Source organism: Larus michahellis, chromosome 12 (genome assembly GCF_964199755.1).
Source record: "Larus michahellis chromosome 12, bLarMic1.1, whole genome shotgun sequence".
Classification (NCBI taxonomy): Eukaryota; Metazoa; Chordata; class Aves; order Charadriiformes; family Laridae; genus Larus; species Larus michahellis.
The window spans coordinates 4,778,907-4,795,497 of record NC_133907.1 but is presented as its reverse complement, the minus strand read 5'-3'; the positions used below and the strand labels follow the sequence as shown (position 1 = coordinate 4,795,497).

The 16,591-nt window shown below is 55.3% G+C and overlaps 3 protein-coding genes across 4 annotated transcripts in view; 2 read left to right on the top strand and 1 right to left on the bottom strand.

Annotated features, from left to right (window-relative positions):
• Window positions 1–16,591, bottom strand: part of ARFRP1 (ARF related protein 1) — a 56,650-nt gene that overhangs the window by 12,997 nt on the left and 27,062 nt on the right. The window lies entirely within an intron of this gene.
• On the top strand, window positions 66–8,120 carry ZGPAT (zinc finger CCCH-type and G-patch domain containing). The gene is made up of 6 exons (XM_074605304.1): window positions 66–1,152; window positions 1,919–2,052; window positions 2,831–2,989; window positions 4,043–4,174; window positions 5,009–5,426; window positions 5,893–8,120. Exons 1-6 carry the CDS (start codon window positions 518–520, stop codon window positions 6,029–6,031), a joined length of 1,617 nt encoding a protein of 538 aa, XP_074461405.1. The 5' UTR covers window positions 66–517; the 3' UTR covers window positions 6,032–8,120.
• Window positions 8,403–15,706, top strand: LIME1 (Lck interacting transmembrane adaptor 1). Of its 2 annotated transcripts, XM_074605062.1 has the most exons (6): window positions 8,403–8,577; window positions 12,823–12,975; window positions 13,515–13,566; window positions 13,666–13,753; window positions 13,952–14,379; window positions 14,726–15,706. In XM_074605062.1, the coding sequence occupies exons 2-6, from the start codon at window positions 12,860–12,862 to the stop codon at window positions 15,128–15,130; spliced, it is 1,089 nt and encodes a 362-aa protein (XP_074461163.1). In that variant the 5' UTR covers window positions 8,403–8,577; window positions 12,823–12,859; the 3' UTR covers window positions 15,131–15,706. The 2 variants fall into 2 exon arrangements, with proteins under 2 accessions (XP_074461163.1, XP_074461164.1); XM_074605063.1 differs by lacking the exon at window positions 8,403–8,577 and having other exon boundaries at window positions 12,089–12,975.

Genomic DNA, 16,591 nt, shown 5'->3' with positions numbered 1-16,591 from the left:
GGTTCGCTGCTGAAGTGGCGTAATGCGTTGGCTCGAGAAGCCGGAAGTGAGGGTGCAGGGGGACCGGAAGTTGGCGGGGTGTCATGGCGGCGGCACAGTAGGGGAAGGGGGAGCCGAGGGGCCAGCGGGGCGGCCGAAGCGGGGTCAGACCGGGTGGAGATCGGGGGATTGCTACCGCCACCCCCGTGGCGGAGGGGTCGCGCTGCGAGAGCCCGGGCTGCGGGGGAGCGGTGCCGTGCGTGGGCCCGGTGGGCTCCAGCGGGCGCCGTGGCGGGGGAGGGCAGGGCAGGGGCTGGCCCGGCCTCTCCCCGGACCTTCTCATCGCCTTTCGCCGCCTGGTCGCTGCAGGAGCATCTCCTGGTTACTTCCGAGGGGAGAGGCCGGACGGCGGGGTAGATGGTAGCTTCTGCAGAGAAGGTCTTGTTATCCAAAAAGTTGCTCGTCTTAAGTAAACTGTTTGCATATGTTCTGAGTTCCCGGAGAGGACACAGTTAAACACACCTTTATTTTGCTGATAATGGATGAAGAGAGTCTGGAAGCAGCCATTCAGACCTACAATGCCCAGCTGCAGCAAGTGGAGCTGGCTTTAGGGGCAGGCCTGGACCCATCGCAGCAGTCAGACTTGATTCAGTTGCAGGAGGATTTAAAGCAGCTGATAGAACTGACCGAATCCAGCCTGGTGTCTGTTAAAAAGAGCAAACTTCTGGCTACTTTAGATACAAATGCTGCTTCCTCCTCCTCCCCAGTCAGTCTCCTGGAACAGGACACCAACCCGGACAGCTCTGCCCAAGATGAGGAGTACGCTGCTTTTAAGGAAGCCATTGCTGAGCTTGGAACCGAGGAGGAGCCTTCAGCTAATAAGATAGCATCAAAGGCAGATGAAGAAACTGCTGACAAAAATGACTCAAAGTACAGTGAAGAGGAGGAGGAGTCTGACAGAGAGGAGGAGGAATTGAGTGGGATGAAGGTTAAAGCCCCCTACTACAGTTCTTGGGGGACCCTGGAGTACCACAATGCTATGATTGTGGGGACAGAGGACTTAGAAGACGGCAGCGCAGGAGTTAGAGTGCTGTATCTCTATCCAACTCACAAGTCTCTGAAGCCATGCCCGTTCTTCTTGGATGACAAATGCAGATTTAAAGAAAACTGTCGGTAAAAAAGAAAAAGGGGTGGGAGGGAGCTTATGTCCTTCCTGTAGCTGAAGGCCTTGTCCTTCAGAGGGTTAAACCTCCTCTGAAAGTACCATGTTTGGCTTTTATACCCAATGAAATGTTGCCTTTTTGTTTATGTTTTTAAAATGTGTTATGGTAAGCAGTGGCATCAGTTTGGATGTTTTCTTTAGCTAATGCAGAGATGAAATGGAAAATCACATGGGAAAGTTGCAGAGGTTTTACATAATCAGTTGAGTGTCTAACTTAATAACCGATTAAGTATTTTAAAATAAAACGCCAAAGCTGTCTGTTGACAGTACATACGTTCCAGTTGCGTGGAGAGGTTGTAGAGTCTCCATCTTTGGAGATCTTCAGAACTGAACTAGATAAGGCCTTGAGCAACCTGCTCAGTCTTTGAAGTTGGTTGTGCTTTGAGCAGGAGGTTGGACTGGAGACCTGCGTGTCTGTGTGATCCTGTTTATCTCAAAGGATCTGTGAACTTTTTTACTGGATGTGTCACAAGCAAGGAAAGCTTAACTCTCTGGGGTGGGATGCATTCTTTGTTACGTGGCCTAAATAACATGTTTAAGATGAAAAATGAATAACTTGTGTAATTGAAGTAATGCAGGATAAAACTTCCGCGATTACTGGTGAAGATTTATCACCAGTGACAACTTGTTTGCATTTCCTTTAAGGAGAGAAGGAATTCTTATTTAAAGCCTGCTCAAATGAGGTAGAGGTAATTCGTCTTCTGCCTTCCCTGGCAGGTTTTCGCATGGGCAGGTGGTCTCTGTGGAAGAGCTTCAGCCGTTTCAGGAGCCCAATCTGAGCGCGCTGGAGGTGGGCTCAGCCTGCCTGGCGAAACACAGCGATGGGATATGGTACACTGCAAAAATAACTGGTGAGTCCTGTGTGAGTGTGCTTTGCCAGGATTCTGTGTGGAAAATGAAGGTTCGTGCTTAAGTGAATATAAAACTTTACTATTTTGGTTAACGATAGAAAAACTTTAACTATGCTGTGTAGCTGCATCCCTAAACTGAAAATCTTGACATAGCTGAGAAAACAGTCTGAATTTTGTCAGGCTTGGGAAGGGAGTAGGTTAGGAAACAGGAGAGTGTTAGACAAAAGGGAGACATACAGAGCAGGAATGTGGAAAGGAAATGACTACATGGTCGTTAACTTCACTGAAGGGGAAGAGGCAGGTATTGCAGGAATTTGCATGCGTATTAGGTTAGAACTGCAATAATCTGCTCTTGTTTAAACAAAAGCCAGGGGAGCTGGCCCTGCCCACCGGCTCTTGATACAAGCTCCCCCATGTCCTGGGAAGGGTGAGGGTTTATTCTCTCTTTCTGTCTTTCTTTGACTATTATTAGGTCAGCGGGGAGCAAGTCTAACTTCTCTCTAATTCCATTTCTCAGCAGCCCATCTTTCTTCATTTTTAGAAATAAACCTTTATATATCAACACAGGCATTGTGGAAATAAATGTGCATTGCAGTGGGTGCTTCTCCCTCCCAGACAGAAGTCTAAAGCACAAAAACCCCCAGAATTTTTTAAAACACGTGTTCTGTGGGCCTTCCCCCTCCACCATGTTGTTCCGCTGTAGGTAGCTGTGTTTTAGAAAGCCAGTTGTGTATTGGAGACTTCCTTGAACTCTTGTTCCTTGCTTTTCCTTATGCAGACATTGACAGTGGTTACTACACTGTGAAGTTTGATTCCCTGCTACTCAAGGAAGCTGTTGTGGAAGGAGATAGTGTCATTCCCCCGCTGCGAAGTGAAGATGGTGCCGAATCTGCCGAGTCTGATGAAGACAGTGTTGATGATTCTGGTTATGCTAAAGGTAAGAGAGTGGGGATGGTGTGAGCGAAAGCAACCTGTGGTCTAGGTCAGCCTTTCTCTAGGACCTGTGGAATTACTTTCCTGGAGCTTTCATTATAAGTGTCTCACCTCTGATGAAAGAGTAGCTAATCTCTTTATATGTTGCTGAAAAATAGAGAACAGTAATTAGCTATTATGTTACAATTGCAAACTAAACTCTTTGTTTAATGCAAATTACTGGGCTAATGAAGGTTGGAGGTTTCCATGGGAACTTGTAACACATGCAAGAAGAGGGTGTGATGTTTTAGAGCCGAGTTCCAGGCTCTGAGTCTGTTTCTTATGTAGCTAGCTGAGTTGAGCTAATAAGTAAATGAGGAGACTTCCTCATCTCTGGGAGCTCCGTGTAGCTCCATGACCCAAGAGTATGAGACCCCAGTTATTGTGAGTGTTTGGTCGTCGATGAGGTCGCAGGAACAGCCATGCCCTCTTTTTCTATTGAAAGCTGACACAGAGAGAGGCCAAGTGACTTCTTTGAGGTTACGCAGACAGCACCGTCCCTGTGCTAGTGCCACAGTTACGTCACAGGGACAAAGTTGTGTCCTAGAGCTCCTTACATTTAGCCTAATAGAGATTATTGGATCCTAATAACACAAAATTAGCATTGTGGCCTAGAGGAGCCTCATACCAGAGACATGAGCTGGAGGCACAGAATAAGTATTAACATGCCACTGTGCCAAATTTTACTCTGGTGTATGTCAGTCGGTATCACCGTCCTAGAAGGAAGGAAAGGAAGCATAAAAACTTCTGGATGATTCTGCCTGGAACTATGAGATGGTATGTGTGTTAAATCAAGTGAGAGCTCTCATTTAAGTGACTCGCTGTGCAGTGGTTGTAAAAGGTGACAGCTCAACAGGAGCTAAGCAAGGCTGGATGAGCATCTGAATAATTCTAGAGTGGCAGAACTATATTGCTTTGCTTCCTGAGGGGTTTTCATGCTGTGGGGGTGCCCCAGATGAAGGTTTTGCGTAGCAGCTTTGTTTCTGTGTTTCACCAGTTTTTCTCTTCTGTGCCACAGTGATAGATTCAGGAGTTCCAGAGAATGGGGAATGGGCTCCTGCGTGCAGTTCCTCTTTCGGTGGCTGGGAAGCCCATACTCGTGGTATCGGCTCCAAACTGCTTGTTCAGATGGGATACGAGTTTGGAAAAGGTAAGAGGGCAAGGTGGTCCTGGTGGTGTGAGCGCCTGACTGCCTCGTCATCTCAGTCTCGTGATGGATCCTAAAGCTAGTTAAGAAAAACAAGATTTTTGATGAAGCTAAAACTTTCCTTTGCAGAAGGGCCTGTTAGATAAGGCTCAAGCTATGTGATGAATCACACCTGTGTGGAAGTGTTAAAAGGAAAGAAGGAATAGCTATCTAATCGAAGTACAGGCATATGTGCGCACCAGCCCCTGTATGGTAATAGCTAAAATTGGAGGCATTTGGAACCATGGTCAAGTTCATGATTAAAGCCGTGAGAACTATTGTGTGAGATGTTCAAAGGCTTTAGGTAGAAGGGAACTGATCTGTGAAGCTTCTGATGTCTGTGTTAAAGTATCTCCTGGCTCTAGACGCAGACTTCAAAGCCTGCTGAACTAGCTTCTCACTACACAAATTGTATTGAGCCTTGGGGGCTTTACGAGGCCAGTCTGCTGCCTGCATTTGTCTCTGGTTCTCCCAGAGGAACCAAACCAGTTCTAAGAAGAACCTGGCTTGAGAAGCTGAGAATGTGAGGCTGAACCTAGTTTCACAGAAACCGGCCTGACGGATGGCCTGGGGCTTTTTATCACATATCTCCTGCTGTAGAAGGCTGCTGTCGTAGCATCTGCATCCGCCGTGCTGTGGCCTTTGCTGCTCCCCTTGACTTGGGTGGTAGTTACAGCTTTTTGTACCTCCAAAAGCCTGTTGTTCTAAGCTTGTGACTGTCAGTGTGAGCTTGTGGTGGGAGGTGACTCGGAGAGGGGATGTCCTTGCTTGCAGTAATCACTTGGTGTCTCTCCTCAGGGTTAGGGAAGAATTCTGAGGGCCGAGTGGAGCCGGTGCAGGCTGTGGTACTTCCTAAAGGGAAGTCCCTCGACCAGTGTGCTGAGGTGCTTCAGAAGAAGAAACAGGGGAAGCTGGACCCAAGCAAATCGAGGAAATGCCGAGCAAAGGGAAACAGCTCTGGACGGTTTCCTGCAGGCGGCCGTAAGCCTCCTCGCAATGTGTTCGACTTTTTGAACGAGAAACTGCGAGGGAAGAGCACTGGGGAGAAGGCTGGAGGGATGGCCATGCCAGAGAGGAACAGCAAAGAGATCTACCATGCTAGCAAGAGCACCAAGAAAGCCCTGAGTGTCCGCCTCTTCCAGACTATGGAGAAGATTGAACAAACGCAGAAGGATATCGTAGGAATCCAGCAGGCCCTGGCACGCAACATTGGACGGTAGGAAAACATTCTCTTTGGGAGTGCAGGAGGAACTGAGAATTCTTGGTGCTTCTAGGAAGGGGGAGACTTGAAATGAGGTACAGGAGAAGCAAGTAAAATATATCCAGATGAGACCTAAGGGGAAGTGGAGGAGAGAAACTTTAGTGTGTGCTTCAGACCAGCTTGGACACTGGCAGATGTGTCTGGGGTCCTTTGGCTGGAATTTGGGCTGTGGCACTCTGAGGAGCTCTGTGAGGAAAGGTACTGACGTCCTTTCCTTCTCCTCCCCGTCTCTGCAGCTTTGCTGTTGAGCATCACAGGAAGACGTTTTCTAACCCAGATTGTGCTGAGCATCAGGTTCTTTCTGGTTTTTAGCAGGTCACTTGCGCTAATCCCCCAGGAAAGGGGAAACCCTCCTGGGATGGTGACAAGCCTTTGATCTTACCGTGCAGGATGACATTGCCGTAATGCCTTTTGCTTTCAGGCACAGCGTTGCTACAGCTCAGCTGGAGGAGAAGCTGGCTAATGCGCACAAACAGCTGGGGCAGCTGCAGGCCCAGGAAGCCAGTCTGCAGCGGGAGCAGAAGAAAGCAGACACGCATAAGAAGATGACTGAGTTCTAGTCTCTGCGGAAGGCGTTTGACTGCAGTGATTGTCCTTCTAGGCAGCCCCAGTGCTTGTGGCCTCTGAGCCTGGGGGAGCCATCCTGCTCCTCTGGGCCTCAGGCTGCCCAGCCTGAAAACTGGGCTGAAAAGCAGCAGTTTCTACAACCAGATGCTTCTGAGCTCTGCTGGGAGGGGGAGGAGTACACATCCGTTCAGCCCTGAGAGCATTGAGTAAGCCCGAGCCTTCTGAGGACTAAACTACAAGAAATACGATTCTCTGCTCTCTTGCACACTTCTTTCCTCCGTTATCACTGCGGTAGCACCTCCATCCAGAGTCTGTAGCTACTCGGGTGATAACGTTGCTGGCTACGAACCAGCTGAGGAGGGGCTCTGAACGCCCCACATCCTGCCATCAACTGTGGCTTGTGTTTGCAGCCAACTGACGAACGCAAGTGGAGGCAGGGTCCCGAGCGCATTCTGGCAAAGCAGAAAAGGCTTGTGCTGGGTGAAAAAAACAACAAAGGCAAATTGCTTCGGCTGCTCTCTACCTTCTCTTTTTTGCTCTGGGTTTTATTTGAGAATTCATCTTTTTGGGGAACAGTTCCCTGTAGCCCTAGTAAAATGAATAAACAGAAAACTGACAGCTTGGAGGTGGGTACTAGTGGCCTCCAGCATCAGATTTCATCAGTTTGACTGTAAGAGTATCCCTAGGACATGCTGTAGCCTAACTCATTGACTTGGCATGGGAAGCTGCGTGGTTCCACAAGTAGAGCGCCAAAGCTGGGGGAATGAGATAGCGGAGTAACGAATTCTCAAACCTCCTAGCTAGGAGCGACTCCACAGGGAACCTTGTGGGTTTTTGTCATCGTTACGTGAGTTTTTCTGTCCTAGGTGGCTCACCGAACACAGATCCTTTTATTAAAAAACCTCAAGACCCAGATCCAGGTCAGACTGGGCCCTGAATGAGCACAAAGATGAGGAGGGCTGGATGTGCTCAGCGTGCAGCCCGGTCTGCGCGTGAGCTTCAGGCTGTGCTGGAAGCAGGCCAGGCAAGCGAAGTGCCCTTCCCCGCAGTGTGGACAGTCTTTGGTCAGGAAGGATGTCTTCTCCCCTAGATCAGGTTCTGTGTTGGTGGCAGCCAGTCCTTGTTTCTGGTGGGACTTGTGCATTATCATTGCTTTTTTTAAAAAAAAAAAACCAAACAAACTTGTTTCCAATGTCATGCATGGAACACAAAATGTGTCCATGCAATGGACACATTTTTTTCTTAATTTAAGAAATCGGTTTCCTTTTATTCTGTGAGTCACTTTTCTAATGAAAAGTTTTGCTCCTTTAGTACCACCTTTTTTATCTGTTATTAAGCAAACTTATAAAGCTGTCAGCCTGGGCAGGGCTGCACCTACTCGTGGGGTCAGGCTGCCAAACTAACCAGAAAATCTCAGGCTGAAGGAGATACGATCAGAGTTGTTCAAGTCATGTGGGATTTAGCGTTGTTGCAGACACACCTCAGAAAACACAGAGCAACAGCAAAAGTAAACAAGATGAACGTCTTCAGGAAACCCTTTTAGAGCAACTGTCCTGGAAAGCGCTTGGGTCCTGCTGTGATGAGCACCGTGTAGATGCGGAAGGTGGCGTGGGCTGCCGTGAGCACTTCAGCATTCATCGGTTTCTAACTAAATTGGCCGTGCTGTCTTCATTGTTCTGAATTTTGTTCTCCATGCGCTGGGCTTAACTCAAGGGTTTGACAATGGCTGCTCAGTGCCCTTCCCTCACAAATGACTATTTGTTTCCCACACTCAAGTGTTGAGTGGTGACAAGGATTAATGTGCCCAGCTTAGCATGGGTGCTCGCTGAATTGGCCCGTGGCTGGTGAGCCGAGCTGGGCAGAGAAATTTCTGGGGTTTGTTTTGTACTCTGACTCTACTTAACATCATCTTCTCTTTAAGAATTGGATGCATTAGCCCTGTGTCTCAGCTAAGTCGTATTTTGACCCTTCCTTGGGATTTCCGCAGCCTTACTTGTCAGACTCCTATTCAAATGGCTGCTGCTTCCCACCCAAGACAGTTCACGTCCCTGGTGAATAAAGCTGGTTTTTATTTTTTCCCTCGGTCCTTGTAAGGCGTTGTTCATTTGCAAGGTAATGCTGATCTGTGGCGACCCGTTCTTTCCTTATGTTCCCCTGCGGGGAGAGAGCTGGCGCTAAAACCAGCCGGGTGGGGAGCGGAGCGCGGCAGAGGGTGCTCGTGTGTGCCGGGTGCCTGCAGCGCCCGTCTGCAGCGCTGCTCGCGGCCGAGGCGGGGAGAGACCCAGCCTACCACGGGGTGAAGCAACCACCTCTGCGGGCCAGGAAGCGAGCTGTGGTGTGCCCTGCATGGTGCCTGCACTGGAAGGAGCTCAAGAGGAGTGGGAGAGCTCAGATCGAGATGCTTGAAATGTTTGGGAACACCTAATTAGGAGTAACTCTGCGAGAGTAAAGGAATGAAATTCTCCAGGCTGGCTGGCAAGGAAAGGAGCATGGTCGGATTCCTGCTCTTCGTGCTCATCGGCTTTTGAGTTTCTGCAAAGTAAGTGGGGTTTGCTTTATTGCCTGGCAAAACTGGGTATCTGCGACTAAATCAGGGATTGAAAAATACTTTAAAAACCCCCGATCTCTATAGAAATTGCAGTGCCGTTGGAGATGCTGCTGCAGGCAGCTAGACTGGCCGGGCGGGATTCCTCCTCCGCAGTGGGGAAGCATCGGCTGGGTTAAGCTTTGAGGCGGCTGCAAGGAGGGCTGCGAGCTTTGTGTCACTTCATGCTTTGTCGCTCTGGCGGCATCTGGCCTTAAAAAGGAAGAAAAGGTGCTGGAGCTTGGCGAGGTGTGCTGGGGTCCCATGGCTTGAATCTAGAGGTGGAGCAAGAACCCGTTACTTTCAGGGTGAATGAATTGTTGAGTTCAGAGGTGTGGGGCACTGGGTTTTTTTCAACAGAAAAATTTCCAGCTGTCTTGTGGGGAGGGGGACGTGCATCTCCTTAATGCCCCCGCCCTGTATTTTGGAATGGGGCTTCCCATAACTGCAGCACTGAAGTCTCCGCTGGCGTCCTGCTGCCGCTCGGCTCCGTGGAACTCTGGCAGGTTCTCGACCTCTGCTCAGAAACGCGTTTCTCTGCCCGAGCAAGTGAGTTTCCAGCAATCGCGGAAGGGTGGGAAGAAAGAAAAATGCTGAAACGATGTCAGCCTCGACCGAAGCCACAGGGTGTGAGCAGGCGGGTCACTTACCCTAAGGTTTTAAGAACTGTATTTTCACAAAAGCCACTGCAGCGTGTGAGTAGCGATCAGGGCTGTGATTAGGAGCGTGCATCCAAGTTTTGTGACATTTGGGTCTGACGTTTAGAAATATAGTTGGCCCTTTCTAAATGAAACGCCTCCAGAGGAGTTTGACCATGAAATCTCTCCCTCCTGCTGCGGAAGCGCGAGTGAAGTGGGTGAGATCTTTTCCTGCTCCATGTTTGAAATAGTCTTAAAATTTACTAATTGCATCCCACCGTCGAGGGCAGATTCAGTGGTGTTGACTAACTATTATGGGGCTTTCAATTTTCATAACAGAAAAGAAAAACCAAAAAAAATCTACTTCTGCTTCTCGGGGCTTTTCTTTTTTTCAGTACAAGTCCCCAGGGTCCCCGAGCTGTGCTCGCTGCAGCCGTGTTCGCAGTCACTGATGGAAATCAGCTCGCGACGTTTGTGCTGATTTCTTGCTTTTAGTAGTTTCGTAGACTTTCTTCTCCTCCCCCTGCGCTGAACGCTGCGTGCGGTTCTATCTGGGTAGATGCATCAAAGGCCAGGCACAATCGTCAGCAGCAAGCGCTTAATTTTACAGTAAATTTAATCTGGTTTTCATGAAGCCCAGCCGAGAAACTTGCGCCTTTTGTAGGAGTCACCAAAAAAAAAAAAAAAAAACAAAACTCCCACGTCCTGGAGTACTGAACAGAGGGCACTGATGGAGCCTGTGGTCGGGTGCCGCAGGAGGGGGTCATTCCCTCCTCGGTGGGCTGTGGGTGCACGTCGCACGTAGGCAGCGGCTGCGACGGCTCTCATCTTCAAAGCCATCTTGGCTTGCGGAGCCAGCGCGTGACAAAATGCCGCCTCTGAGTCTCCTGCCCCCGGAGAGTAGCCCCGGGGCTGGGAGATCGATAACTTTATCGGCAGGAAATTTCGGGGGTGCGTTTCAGAAGGTCTGTTTGAGACTTTGCCTTGCAAACCTGCTCGGTCCTACCTGCGCGACTTCAGTCAGACGCCGGGGTTTTCCTCTCGAATCGGTAATTCTGGGAGAACCAACGTCTCGTCCCAGAAGTGGCTTCTCCCAGGGACTGCCGAGCCTGGAAGAGCGTGCGCTGGGCATTGCCGTAGGTCAGAAATCCAGGAGCAACCACCGACCTCCCCCCACCCCACCCCTGCACAAGAGAAAGTAGGTCAGAAGAATTTCTCTATATTAATTTTGATTTAGGAAGCTTCTCCCTTCGTTCTTCAAGCTTAAAAATTCAGGGGATGGAAAATCCACCCGCTGTGGGATAAGCTGCCCCTGTTGGGTGCCTGCCTCCGCGCGCTACGAGCTCTCACTCGGATGCGGACGGAACGCCAGCTCCCGGCCCTCGCCCCTCGCTATAATTTTGGCTGCTAAACCTCAGAGCCTGCTCGGTTCGGCCCCGAATGCAGTCACCTCTGCAGCCTGCGGGTCCTGTCGCTCTAATGAGCTAAAACAAGTTCAGCGAGGACCGTCTAAAGCCACTGCCCGTGTTGCAGGTAATCCCTCTAATTAATATATGCTCAGACAGAAAAGCGGTGTTGTCTAATTAAAACATCGCTGGAGAGGGAACAGCTTTCCCTTCCCAGCTCTGATCTAAGCCAGTCTGTCCAGCCGGGTTAGTCCCTAAAAGCTCTCTGTCTCAGCTTCCACGTTGAAATAATTGCTCTCCGGGGGTGAAGGCTTCAGCCAGGGAAGTTTCCGAAGGCGTGGGAAGTTCTCAGATAAAAGGGCGCTGCGAGTGGGCAGAGACGCGCTGATACCGGGGTAAAGATGCGCCAAAGACGCAGCCGTGTGACACGGGGGGCAGGGGAGAGGGGAGCGCCGTCGGTGGGGCGGCTTCTCAGCGCGGCTCGTCTGATCTTCCTCGTCTGGATTAAGATACGTGAGTGGGTGAGTAGGAGGCGCGCAGCGTGGCCCACGGGCGCTGCGTCCCCAGCCGGGCCGGTGGAAGCCATCCTGCTCGGCCGTGCCAGCCCCGTCCTGCCTGGGGACTCTGTCGCCAGCCCTGTCTCCATCAGTTACGCGGCTTCTTCGAGCCGTGCTTCGCTCCAGCGATGGGAAACTGCCTCGTCTCCCTTCGGAGCAGGCGTTCCCCAGGTGCTGGCGCGCACATCTCCAGTGGCAGGGAAGGATTTTGGGGAGCGGGGGGTGCAGGGAGCGGGGCTTGCGCAGAGCTGGGGGCAGCAGCCGCCGTCTCGGCGTCGGCACAGGTGAAGGGGTGTCAGCTCTTGCTTTGGGCTCTGCAGCACGCTGATGGCCGAGCGGGGACAGGGATGACGGGACGGGGTGTCACCAAGAGCCACCCTGGGAAAGGCGTGGGATCCTGAGGGGTTGAGGAGCATCTGCTCTTTGTGTCGGGCTCCCCGGCACCTTCACGCCTCTGCACCGCTTGCTCTGGCCTTGCCACTGCCATGGTTTGCAGGGAAGGACCTTTTTCCTTGAATAAAGTGCAGGGAAGACAGCGGGGTTTGGGTGAGGCATGGCTTTTTCTTTAGGCAGAGGAAAGTGGTCGAAAGGTTGGGCGTTTTCTGCTCTTGTGCCGTGCTGCCTGTGCCAAAGAGCCGGCCTGGCTGGGCTGGTGCTTGGTTGCGATCCCGCAAGCTCCTGGCCCAAGCGCGGATCGTGCTGGGATGCTGCAGGGAGCAATTTGGGTTCCTGCGAGAGCAGAAACATCACGGTGGGGTTTGCAGGGCTGGGCTGGGCTCGTTCCCCCGGGAGCTCGCCATGCACCGCACTGCAAATGGGGGGACGCGGGTGACGCCGGCAGCACCGTCGCTCCCACCCGGGATTTTCCACCCAATTACTCCGCAGGTCGCATGGTATGGGTGGATGGGCCGAATCCTGCGGGGCTCGGAGGGGGAGACGGTGAGACCCGCTGTGGAAGGAGGGTGTCCTGGTGCATGCCACCAAGGCCGGGGTGTGAGGAAGGAGAGGCGGCTGCGAGGCTGAAGCTCACCCCGTTTCCGGGAAGCTGAGTCAACTGTTTGCCCGTCCCATCTGGGTCACCCCGCGACCTGCGCTGGGGAGCGGTGCCACCCCCATCCCGCAGCCTGGGGTGGTGTCCCGGTGTCCCCAGAAAGCACACTGGCGCTTTTGGGGTGTCTCCAGAGGGCTTTCAGGACCCCTGGGCACCTCCTTTTCAACAGCTTGGTGGCAACTTGGGAGCTTGAATCCTGTTGGGTTTGTTGGGTGGTTTGTTGGTTTTTTTGTTTGTTTTTTTTTTTAAAAAGGAACCAAAATCTGAAGTTTTTCCAGGGGATGGCAGAGCACCCGCTTCAGGGTGTCTGCACCGAGCTGGGCAGAGCGATGGACCCGTCCCGGTGACCCTGGGGAGGGCAGCAGCTGAACACAAAATGGGACCCTCGATGCACGTCCCCCTCCGGAGCATCCGGAGAGACCCCCTGCCTCGGGGGGGCTGTGCTGCCGGTGCCCCGGCCAAGCCCTGGGGGCCGGGGAGCACCATCTCGTGCCGTGGCAAGCCCAGCAGTGCCCGGCTGCGCCCCGACTCGTGTTTTCTCTCCCCAGAGCTCGGCCCCGCTGCGCTGTCGGAAGCGGCTCCCCCATGGCTGCAGCCGGCGGCGAGGGGCTGGCGCGGACCCCGCTCCTGCTGGCGGGCGCTGCCCTGGCCCTGCTCGGCGTCCTGGTCTACCTGGGCGCCCTCTGCGCTGCCTGCAGACGGTACGTGCTGCCCGCCGCCCCCTGCTTTCCCTCCTGGCGCTGGGGACCCCGCGGTGGCATTTGGTGGCTGCAGGTGGAGAACCCACCTGTGCCTGTCCTGAGCTGGGACCTCAGGGATCTGCTGCTCGGCTCGCCCCGAAGCCCCGGCTGCAGCCCCAGCGCGACTCTGCCTGGCCTGATCCTGCCCCCCTGTGCCTCGCTGCCCCCGCATCGCACCCCCTGCGCCCAAAGGAGCGGGTCCCAGCTGGGGATGGGGGATGTGGCATGGCAGGAGGAGCCCCGCGGGATGGGTGATGCCAGGGGTGGTGCTGGGAATGCCCAACACGGCTCAGCAGGGTGCAGGATGCCACTGAGCCCCCGGCCAGCACGGACCCTGCTGCGGGGCTGGTGAGGGAACAGGGTTGTGGGTTTGGGGGTGCCACTGCTCCAGCGAGGGGCACAGGGCGATGCTCGTCATGACCAGGTCCGGGTCCTGGGGCACCCGCTCCTTGCCCCCGGTTTGGACGCCCGCCTCAGGCTCATCCCGCTTTTCCCCGCAGCAAGGGCAGGAAGAGGAAGGTCCCTCCGGATGGGGTGAAGCTGGTGGATGAGGTAAGCTCATGCTGGGGGGGGGGGGCAGGATCAGCCCCACGGGGGCTCTGGGCACCCCAGCTCCCGGCCCCCAGCCTGACGCGTGTTCCCCCCCCGCAGTCCCTGCTCAGACAGACGCAGCTGCGGTCGCTCAGCAAGTCCGACACGAAACTGCACGAGCTGTACCGGGTGAAGGCCAGGGATGACAGTGAGTGGCCATCGAGCCGGAGGAGATGATGGGGGCCGGTGGCCCTTGGAGGGTGCCCACAGTCCCTTTACCTCCCGGCAATCACACCGTGGCATGCACACATGTGCCGCACTGCCGGCACAGGGGTTGGTGCTTGCTGCATCCCCGACATTCCCCCCATCTCCGACATCCTCCCCATCTCCTCTCCTCTCCCCGCAGCCCAGCGACCGGCCAGCCTGGATTTCCCCTGTGCCGCGTCCCCCCCGGCCGCTGCTGACTCCCTGCACAGCTCCGGCGTCAGCGTCCTCCTGCACCGTGAGCTGCCCCAGATCCCCGTCCCCGAGCCCCCGGCCGCCTCCCCGGCCCCCAACCAGACCTACTCCAACCTGCTCTTCACCCCGCTGCGGAAGCCGGTGCCGGACACCGTCTACGAGTGCCTGGCGGTGGGGGGGGTGGATGCCCCGGTGCCCCCTGCGCCCACCAGCACCCAGGTGTCCCCTCCACGTGTCGGGCACGGGGCGGCCGATTACGCCTGTGTCCGTAAGGTGAAGAAGACGGTGCCCACGGAGGTGCAGGATGGGGCCACGGCGGGGCCTCCCGCTGCCCCGCGGTGCTGGGACGGGGCGGGCAATGTCCCCCGGGCAAAGGTACGGCTCTGGGGGGGGACAGCAGGGATGGGGCATGGGGCTGGTGCTGCGCTCGCTGGATGGGGCACGTGGGGGGCCGTGTAACGCCCTGTCTCCCTGTAACGCCCACGTTCGGAGCAAGGTGTAAAATAGGCTACTGCATTTCCAGTGGAGCTTTTGGCGGGGGCAGGATGAAGCCGAGACCTCGAGGGCAAGTGATGGCTACGGTGCTGGTCTCTGTGCCCTGCAAAAGCCTCCCTGGGTTGTGCAAAATTGGGATCCCAAATGGGTAATTCACTGCTGGGGGTGTGGGAAGCCAGGGGGGCGTGCAGGGATCTGCCCCTGAACCCCCACCTTCCTTTTTCAGCTGGAAGAGATGTACTCGACGGTGTGCAAAGCCACCAAGAAGAAAACGCAGGTCCCCGCATCATCCCCGAGGGCTGCGACGGAGGCAGGTGCTGGGTGGCCGCCCCCCCGCCGGGAGGAGGGTGCCACGGCTGGGTGCTGGTCCCCGGCAGCCCAAGCCCCCCCAGACCCCTGCTACGAGTCCATCAGCGACAGAGCCTGGACTGCTCAGGGCCGTGCCCCCGACCCAGACTACGAGGCCGTGGACGTTAACTGGAAGAAGGCGGCGAAACGGGACAAGCCGGGGAAATCCTGTGCCCCCGAGAACCTGTACGAAAGCGTCGGTGACATTTGGGCGGGGGAGTCCCGGCGAACCTCCGCCAGGACGGCAGCCAACGGGCTGGAGGTGTACATCACCAACCTATAGCATCCCCCGGGAGAGGGGTCCTCGGCCGGCTTTCCAGGGCGTTGAGCCCCACGGGGACAGGCACACACCAGCCCGGTGCCTGCCGGGCGGCTGCATCCCTGCGAGCGCGTTCTGTATATATTTTATGTTACTTTTCTTTGAGCATCCTTGTGCCATCCCCAGCCGGTGCCGGCGGGTTGACATCGGGATGCCCCGAGGTGGGTGGTTTACAGGTGCTGGGTTTACCAAGATGGGAACCGGGTTGGGACCGGTTGTGTTTTGGGGCGGGTGGTGGCCAGGGGGCTGTGGGCCAGTTCCCTGGCCCTGGGCTGCGGGATCAGGCCCCTCATCAGTGGGGTGATGCCATGAGTGAGGGTCTCCGTCCTCCTCCCTCTGCCTGGGGGAGAGCAGGGCCCCATCCAGCCCCCGGGAAGCCCCGAGCAGCTTCGCTCCCATCACTGCATGTCCCTGGTTATGGGGACCAGGGGCCAGCCCTGCGCCTCGGTGCAAGGGAGAGCGGGCTGCGGGCTCTGCTCCGTCCCCCACCACCCACTGCCGCCTTTCAGACACCTGCCAGGGTGTCTCCGTGAGCAGCCGTCTCCCAAACACCATTAAAACCCTGAGAGGGGGTTATCCTTGTCAGGAGAAAACGCTCTTAAACTGGGTCTGAAACCCTGGTTGTGGCGGCGGCTGCTGCAGCAGCGACGCCGCGGTGCCGGTGCTGGGAGAGCGGCTTTGGGCACAGCGTAACCCTGAGCGGATGCACCCGCCCGCGCAGACGGTTCTGCACCTCCGAGGTGGGGATGCGCAGCCACCCAGAGCTGCCAAAATGAGGTGACTGTCCCTGTGCAGGGACTCGCTCTGCGGCTTGGCAGGGGATGGGGGTCGGAGCCGGGGGGCGTTTGCACAGCGCTTGCTGCCCCCTCCCCTCCGCGTCACTCCTGGGGGTGCTGCGGCCTCAGCAGGTGCCAAAAACGCTCAGGAGAGCTGGACGCACACCTGGAGCCCTCGGACCCCGGGGATTAAACTTTCCTCCTCTCCTCCCCACAGGGAGTTTGGCATCCCTGCCCCAAGGACGCTCGGTGTCCCCTGAGCGATGCGCTTATGGTGGCCCTGGTCCCATTGCCCACCCTGGGGGTAGCCCAGCTGCCTTACAGCCGGCCCGGCCAGGGGCTGCCTGACCTCGTGGCACAGTGGCCTGGTGCTCACGGGGGCTGGCCGGGACCTGCGGCAGCAGAGCCGCCGTGCTGTGCCATGCCGTGCCGTAGGCAGGCAGGAAGCCGCGTGCCTTCCTTCGGCAGCTCTGCCCCGACGTCGCAGCAGGCGAAGAGATTAAAAACGAAAACAAGGCGCTCAGCAAAACCCGCTGCAGGCTGAAGACGTTGAGGCTGGGAGGCAGCTCCGGCGCTCGTGCCGCTTCGTCAGCCCCGCGCTCGATGCCAAACCACAGCCGCTCGAGATAGAGGAGCCGGCCCCGGCAGC